This window comes from Aotus nancymaae, unplaced genomic scaffold (genome assembly GCF_030222135.1).
Source record: "Aotus nancymaae isolate 86718 unplaced genomic scaffold, 86718_ANA_hifiasm-v0.15.2.pri h1tg000004l, whole genome shotgun sequence".
Lineage (NCBI taxonomy): Eukaryota > Metazoa > Chordata > Mammalia > Primates > Aotidae > Aotus > Aotus nancymaae.
This window is the reverse complement of record NW_026988415.1, coordinates 11,210,314-11,219,379: the sequence shown is the minus strand read 5'-3', so window position 1 is coordinate 11,219,379 and position 9,066 is coordinate 11,210,314. Positions and strand designations below refer to the sequence as shown.

General features: G+C 36.2%; 1 protein-coding gene across 4 annotated transcripts in view; it reads right to left on the bottom strand.

Moving 5' to 3' along the window:
• Window positions 1-322: 322 nt before the first annotated feature.
• Window positions 323-9,066, bottom strand: part of FGF13 (fibroblast growth factor 13) — a 579,020-nt gene continuing 570,276 nt past the window's right edge. For all 4 annotated transcript variants that reach the window (XM_012472309.2, XM_064384169.1, XM_012472308.2 and 1 more), the window contains 2 exons: window positions 4,044-4,242; window positions 323-1,752 (listed from right to left, as the gene is read on the bottom strand). In XM_012472309.2, the coding sequence (XP_012327732.1) occupies window positions 1,616-1,752; window positions 4,044-4,242 (336 nt within the window). In that variant the 3' untranslated portion in view covers window positions 323-1,615. The remainder of the gene's footprint in view (window positions 1,753-4,043; window positions 4,243-9,066) is intronic.

Below are 9,066 nucleotides of genomic sequence, written 5' to 3'. Positions count from 1 at the left end.
CAGTAGACATTTAATCCTGTGTATTCCCTCTAGAGAGGAGAGAAATAAGCAACAGAGAGGGGAAATGACACTACAAGTGGCAGAGAAAATACAAGCACAAAGGTCTCATTTGTATAATTTGACCACTGAATTTCAGGAGTATGAAATCCTCTGTACCAATCTGAAGTCCAAGTACAGTAAATAATAAAATAAACATACTTTAAAGTGTTCATGTTAATATGAATTGCTAGACTGTAGATTATCTGAGGACAGTGACCTTATCTACATTATACAATGTTTATTCCAGTTGCTACTTCAGTTAATGGCACATAATGGATGCTCAATAAATACATGTTGAAAGATTATTCTTTGAATGAATATAAAGAGTTTATTCGGTGCGTATTTGGGTATACAACAACAAATATTAAACAACTTTTTTAAACTTTTTTGTGCACAGGACAGAAAACTGCCTGTACATGCTATGTCCGCTTTTGGAACACAGATTTAAACAATTATTAATGCACAAAATCTTACATATCATGCAACTCTATGCCAAGAACCCAACTTTCTTCCATGCAACAGATATGAAGATCTAAATGGAAACCTAGCTAATTCTTAAACACTTTTCCAGTAGCAAGTATAATATATGTTGTTGAGGGAAAACCAGTCTTAATATTTCCTTGTACACAATATTCATGTGCCAAATACAATGACAGAAGGACTCATACATATATAGATAAGACATCTCTTATTTTAACAACACAAAAGACAACATCACAGTTCCACAGTTCCTGTCTTTACACAAGAAGCCACAACAATAGTTTAACATGATACACAAATGGAATTAAGAGAAATCTACACTTGATGATAATTTTTTTAGTTATTTTTACTGATTGGGGTTGACAGTACAACTCAATTTCTACTCACAAAGGATAGCACAATAACTTGACCACAATGCTACAAATCTAAAAAAAAAAAAAAAAAAATTGGTAAAATCACAAGAACACTGTTACCTTGAGCCTGAGATGCCAATTCAGATTCAACCCTGAATTTGGTTGATTTGGATTAAGTGACACAAAAAGTCAATAGAACCATTGAATTTCAGAAATCATAAAGTTGCACTATGCCGAAGAAAATGTACACGTGAATCAAGCGTAGATAGAAAACATTAAGCCAAGAAAACAACACAGTTCACATAATTTTGTTTGCCCCGACAAAACATTTAAGCAGTTAATTTTGTTATGTTATGTTTTGTTTTGCTTATTTTTGAAGAACAACTGTGGTCTTTTAAATTTTCTTGGTGGTAGAGCAAATTTTGATCAGCATTAGTGCTGTGAAATATTTTTGGTTTGTGATCCCCAAAGTATAGGTGAGATCATGCGAAAATTTGGCAGTCCTTCTCCCAGATTTAGTTCACTGAAATGCTTGGCATTCTTTTGCACAAGCTCAATCTAAATAATGGGGCTTTAGTATGAATGATAAGAAAGTCTAATGGCAGATAGAATAGTGAACTCTGCCTGTTTGTTTCATAAATGTCACTGACAAATTTGAACTTTTGGGTGAAGGACTGCTAGAAGAATTCAACAGCACCTGGAGGTAAGGTTCTGTTACAGAGCCCTTGTTTTGCCCTCACTGGCTACGTTGATTCATTGTGGCTCATGGATTTGCCTCCATTCAGCACGCCAGAGACACTTCTGCTCTTGGTTGGGGTCCCGCTTCCAGATCGGGAGAACTCCGTGAGATCGTGCAGTGATGGCTCCTTGTACATGGCCACTGAAAAGCACATAAAGATGGTGTAAAAGGCCTTCAGTTGGGCACACCAATATATTGTATCCTTGAAAATTTCTAAGAATAGTTTGTAGGTGTTCTATTCTGCACACCTAAATGATAAGTATGTGAAGTAATGCATATGTTAATTAGCTTGACTTAGCTATTCCACAATGTATACATACTTCAAAATATCTTGTTCATAACAGATATGTACAATTTTTATGACAATTAAAAATTAAATTTAGAAAAGAAAAAAGAGAAAAAAATACATTAAAAAAAAGGGCATACCACACTGATCCTCAACTTTTCTTTTGGTTACTACACTTCTGTGCCTTAAGCCGGACATGAAAACATCACTTTCAAGGACTCAATAGAGAGTGGACTAGATCAGATTAAGCAAAGATCTAGCCTTGGTATAGTAGTGTGTAAAGAATTTTAATGCCTAACTTCTATTACTTATGGTTATATGAGAGAGGATTAATAAAAAAATGCATTTAATAAAGCTCTTAGAAGTTTAAATATGATCTATAGCATATTGTGCAAGGCAAATATTAAAATTTAAAACATTTTAAAACACTGATTTCTATCGTTCTTTAAAATCAAACCCTTTAAGACTAAGTATTAGATAGTTCTTGGTACAGTGAATGGTAACATTTATTATTGCTGTGGTATAAATAACCATACTAGTTTATAGTTACGGAACACTTATAACATGCTAAATACTGCTCTAAGTTCTTTGTATGTATCATCCCATTTAATCTCTGTGAGAATCTTATAAGTACTCTTATCCATATCATACAGATGAACTTGAGACATACACAGGTAAATAACCTGTTCAAGACCATCCATTAGTAAAAAGCGAAGTTGGGCCTTGAATCTAGGCAGTCTGGCTCCAAAAACTGTTCTGTAAAACACAGCACCATGCTTATTTGAATTCAGCAGTGTCTGCCTCTACTCTAAACCCCTACTCTAACCCCAAGCTACTAACCTCTTTGAAGTCTTCCTCTGCCTTGCCTGCATTTTCTGTCTCTTCTCTACCACATCTCACTATTTCTTATATCCCTATTTTCCATAGCCTATTCTTATCCCTCACCCTTACTATTTTCCTATTAATCTGCTAATAATGATGGGAAAACTATAAGCAAAAGTTGCTAAAATAATATGTTGGGCCCTTAGAGAGGACCCAAGGAGCTTTCTGGTAAGTGTTAATTGTATACACATTTTTAACACCTATGTTTCTGCCCAAGCAACATTTTAGCATAATTTGGGGGTCTTGGCTGTCCTGAGTTAGCAAGTAAGTTACTTCCACATGAGTAAAGTGTCACTATATGTACATGCACTATGGAAAAATTAAAATTAGGAGAGCAAATGTTTTTGAATGTAACAAAATGTAAGTTTTTTTAAATAAATATCTGAATATGGAACAACTATTTCACTTTCGAAAGTATGATAAAAGACTGCTTTAAATTACTATTTCTAAGCGTTCAACATCACTAATCATCAGAGAAATGCAAATTAAAGCCACAAAGAGATATCACCTTACTGCTGTAAGAATGGCCATAATTAAAATGTCAAAGAACAACAGATGTTGGCATGGATGTGCTGAAAAGGGAGCACTTTAACACTGCTGGTGAGCGTATAACTTAGAACAATCACTATGGAAAACAGTATGGAGAATTCTTAAAGAACTAAAAGCAGAACTACCATTGGATTTAGCAATCTCACTCCTAGGTATCTATTGAAAGGAAAATGAATCATTGTATGAAAAAAGACACCTGCACAGGTATGTTTATAGCAGCAAAATTCACAATTGCAAAAATATGGAACCAACTTAAGTGCCCATCAATCAATGAGTGGCTTAAAAAAATGTGGTATATATACACCATGGAATACTACTCAGCCATAATAAGGAATGATATGATGTCTTTTGCAGCAGCATGGATGGAGCTGGAGGCCATTATTCGAAGTGACATAACTAATGAATGGAAAAGTAAATAGTGTATGTTCTCACTTAAGTGGGAGCTAAGCTATGAGGACACAAAGGCATAAACATGATATAATGGACTTTGGGGACTTGAGTAGGGAGAAAGTTTGGGAATGGGGTAAGGGATAAAACATTACATATTGGGTACAGTGTATACTGCTTGGGTGATGAGTGCACCAAAATTTCAGAAATCACCACTAAATAACTTATCTATGTAACCAAAAACCACCTGTACCCCCAAAACTATTGAAATTAAATAAACAAGTATATTTAGTAGCATAATCCATAGTTTCCACAATATCAAATTTACCTTTTAGTGGTTTGGGCAGAAAATGAGCTGCAGGCTTGTTCTTCTTCACATGGTTGCCTTTCATGATCTCTCCTTCTTTGTTCAGACCCAGATACCACCCTCGGCCTGATTGCTGCTGACGGTATATCATTGATGAATATGTCACATAATAATTTTCAAACACTGATTCTTTGAATTTGCACTCAGGTGTGAAAAGTTCCTGCAACAAAAGTAAATAAAAGTTCAGTGTTTATATTATGACTATGAATTTCCTGTAGAATCATGTGGTATTGCCTTTTAGGAGGTTAACAAAGCATACATGCTTTGTTAAAGCTTGTATGACTGGTGCTCTATTTTAATAGTATAAACTATCATCATTGGAAATCAGCAGACTGTATATAACATTTCACATGATGCTTTAGAAAAAGCCATAAGTGAAAGTGCTATTGATCAATGATTAGCTCTCTTTGTTATAGGTATTGGGAACATTAGAACAAGCCACGTAAGTGAAATATATTGGACAAATACAAGAGCCAAGGATTGAAAAGACAATCATAAAACTGACATACGGAGCTTTGTTCCCTTCAGGATTCAATATGAGAAAATAAACATTCAGTCCTTGTACTTAATTTTCATGGATTCTTGAATTATTATACACTATGGTTGTCAATTGCCTCAGGCTGAAACCTGTGTTACAATGCTGGCTGCCTATATTTCTAAAAGAATGCTACAAAGAAAGCCTACCTTTGACTTCTAGGTAAACCAAATTGATTTTTTTTGGGTCATTGGACCTTGGCTTGAGATAGAAAGAAAAATTTCCCCCTCACCCTCTCCTTGCCTTACAGTAATATGTACATGTAAATCAATACAAAAGCAAGGAATTTACAGTAATTCTACCAGCAGACATAATAGAGCAGCCCAGTGGACTCTGAACTCAGGAATGTGGTTTTCTGCCATGCATTTGGCCATCGAAGGCTCCTGCCCTCAATAGACCATTTCAAGGAAAAAATAAAAAAAAAAAAAACCTTTTGTGTGTTTGAGTGTACGTGTGTGTGTCTATGTGTACAATAAGCAGCCACTAAAAATGATAATTTCAAAGCTAAATGAAATGAATAGCAGATTTGAATCTAGAAGTAAGCCATAGAGTAGCACAGGGCCTACTTGGAGTGGAAGATTATCAGGAAAATGCTAACTGAGCTACATGTGATAGAGGCACCAATTAAACTATCAGATTTTTGATAATTTGCTGAGATGTTATCAGGAAAAAAAATACTTGGTACTATCACCAAAAACATGTGTACATATTGCAAGCTTTCTGGGGCACCGCTCTTTTAAAAACAATGTCTCCATGGTTCTACCTTCCTTCACTTTCATATTGGATACCATTCTAAGCAATACACACTAGCTGAGAAACAATATCTGAAGCACTCTAAGTCACTTTAGCGAGGAGGGGCATATTCCTCAGGCAAGGCAGCTTTTCTCTGAAATTTAAACACTCAAGTAATTTCCTTTCCTTTTTTCTGGGATTCCGCAAACACTATTTCACACAGTAATCTGCCTAATCTCCCCCCACTTCCCCAATCTGGCTCCCAGAATGCTCGAATTGGAGTATCTTTTGGGGTTATTTCAGCCTAGGGGCACACTTGATAGATCTTCAGAGGATTCACACAAATTCAACCTACTCAAGAAGCAATGTACTTCTAAGGCAACTGTCACATGTTAGGAACCAAAATGTTCTATTTATGGGCTGTGAAAACTCCTCTTTGTAGGATTTCTCAGCATAAAGAAAGCCAAGAAAGTACAAATAAATTTGACTAGAAGTCTCCACATTTCTTTTAGTGATGAGGACAACTGCATAGAATGTTGCTGAAATTGTTTGAGAATTAAATCACTGTATGGAAGAACACATCATCATTGGAGAATGGATTTTCCTTTCATAAAGAGTCAGAAACCATTTGAATATAAATCTGGTGAACAATGCATATGATCAAGGCAAGTGATACCAATTAGCCACAGAAACAATGTATGGCTGACTCCAGACTGGTGAGATGGGATCATTGCATATTCTAAGGCAGGTCCCGAAAAGGGGCTGCATTTAATGTCTTATGTGAGAGCAGCATTCATTCATTCATTCAATACACATTTTCTAATGATCCATTATGTACTTGGTTGGTCCTAAATATTCATAGGCAAGTAATATGTGGCCTCAGACAGCTTATCATATATCTGTAGGCATCAAACATGTACCCAAATGGCATAGATACAATGTGTGCTACCATAACGAAAAGAGGAAGGTTTACAGGAGGTGCTGTATTAGAACAGAAAAAGCCAGACTTAAATCTGACTGAGGGACTAGGGAGGGATTCAGAGAGGGTGTCATTTTAGCAGAGCTTTTCAATACAGAAAACAGGGAAGAATAATATTTGAAGCACATTGCCACACTTCCTGTACTTTTTCCTGTGTTCCCTGTCTTAGTAATTGGAATCCACCATCCTGGCAGTTGCTCACACTTAACACTTCAGAGGACGTTTCATTTTATTCCCATGCTCTGTAGTCTATGATCCACGACCTTCACCTTCCATTTCCATTGCCACTGCTCTAGTTTGCGCCTTATTACCTCTTCACTGGACTGCTCTCATAACCTCCTAACTGGTTTCTTCTCTTCAGCTGGCAGGTTTGCTTTCCTAAAGCAAAGTTCCCTTCCTTGGGAAATATTGATGATTTCACCTTGCCTATAGTGAAAACAACAACTTGATGTAACATTGAAAAATTATCTGCAATTAAGCCACTGCTATGCCTTCCAGCATCATCTTCCAGCGCCATTCACCAAAGAACCATGTGTGCCTTCGTGTTTTACTGATGCCATTCATTTCCTTTGCTTAGAATGTCATTCCTTTGTTTATCTACCTACTGGCTTTCCTCTAAACGCTCAAATATGACTGTTTCCAGAATCACATATAATCTCTCCCAATCAGAACTAATTACACCTGTTATCTGTGCTCCCATAAACTCTACCTACATCTCTAGCATGGCCCTGTGACTCATATAACTGTATGATTAGCTCCAGATGGTAGGGAACTTGTCTTACGTTTTTACCCAATCTACTTTCCCCTCACAAAAATGACACATGTTAGCACATGGCAGACCACTTGATTATTGTTTATATAATTTGAATTTCAGAGATACTTATTTAAATATTGGAAATTCCAGGACTCAGAAGTATCAACTAGTAAAAAGTCTGCAGGGAGTTTCCTTAATACATATCAAGAAATCAGCTATATGTAAAATGAGGCTGTTACTGCATGGATAGATTCTGCAAATGTGATTTAATATGTGTTAAGAATAACATGGCACCTACAATGTTAGGAGAAAAAAACTTGGCAATTGCTACAACTATTGGAAAATGGCAAGGAAGCACTCAATGAACTGAATGCTCTGTCACATCCTGGCAATTTCTTAGTCATCATCACTAAATTTGGATTCAAAAACTCAGTAGAAAGGGAAAAAAATGAGTCCAAAAAAAGAATGTTGAAGCAACCAAAGGAGTGTTCTGTTCTCTGTGTATGACACTGTCATTTTATCCAGTGTTGAGTAGGCAGAAGAGGCTTGATTTTTATCAAATGTGGAAAAATATGAGCATCCCACCCAACACAGGCAGGTCCACCAAAAGGGTACACTTTTCTGTCTCTGCAGCGATACATGTAAATAATAGAAATTGGATTTGCCCCAACCCATGAAATCCCTGTTCCGAGGATACTAGGTAGATGTATGTCAAGAAACCAACCTACTTAGATTAATCTGGAGATGCTCAATAGTGCGCTGGAAGAAGGTATCATAGTGGTCTTGACACATGGGAAGCACTAAATGAAGGCAGCAATCACTGTGTTCTGGATTTAACAGTCACTAGATAAATGTCTGCTATTGTAATTAATGCATGAATGAGTTAAAAAGATGTCATGAATTCCCTGCATAGTCACTGAGAAATTACTTGACATGAGTACAAAAGAAAAGATGCTTTATGTCTTATGACTTTTTACGCGTTGATTTCCCTTAAAAGTTGTTTACCACTCTTGCACATCTATGTTTTTTTTCAGACAAATAACAACTTTTTAGTTCATGAAATAATCAATCTGTCTCTAATATCTTTCCTCTGTATAATCATGTCTATTCCCCTTGAAGTTCAATATTTGTTTCTTGTCAGTAAATATTAAACTTTTTATTTAAGAAATTCATATCATCAGTTAGTATCGTTATAGTATAATGACAAGATTTTGGATAAGGAATGAGGAATCTACATTTAGAGAATAAGTCGATCCAGGAGCAAAATCTAATATTTCTTTTTACCAACATACTCACATGATTAAGGAGGAAATAATTCTTTGAAGGTTGAAATATCACTGACAAACATAAAACATATTAAAACCTCCACACAGACTTGAGAGGCAAGTGAATAATTCATTAGTATAACCAGTTACGTTGAATATATACAAATAACTGCAACATGTTTTCTGGGTGTGCCGGAAAACATCTTTTTCCTGGAACAAAGGCTTGGGAGCAATATAAATTGTTATTCTCTGTCATAGTCAGAAGAAGCAACAGTGTCCTGGCTTGCCCCTGTCACGGAGGGCAAAGTATGGACAGAGTGTAGTATATCTTTGGCCTCTTGGAGCTGGAGCCAGGTCACAAGAAGCGTGGGCTATGATGATGGCTTCCCTCAATGGAGCCAAGTAAGGGCCATGTCAGTCAGCAGATGGTGTGTAGCTGTATCCTCAGTAGCCATAACAAAATAATGAGAGCTAAAATATCTGTATAACATTTATGTTGTTTCAGCGTCTTAAACACATTCTCCAATACCAAAAGATACACACTAAGATTAAATGCCTTCCTGATTAAAATAAGTAATTTGGCAAACACAGGCCTTAATACCAGGTTTTTCATACTTTTTTTTCCACCCTGTTCTTGTATTTTCAGCTATAGTGCAACTGATAGGGTGGCACTGTTTCATTTGCGTCTGTATCTCAGCAGGATGGGAGGCTTTGAGGAT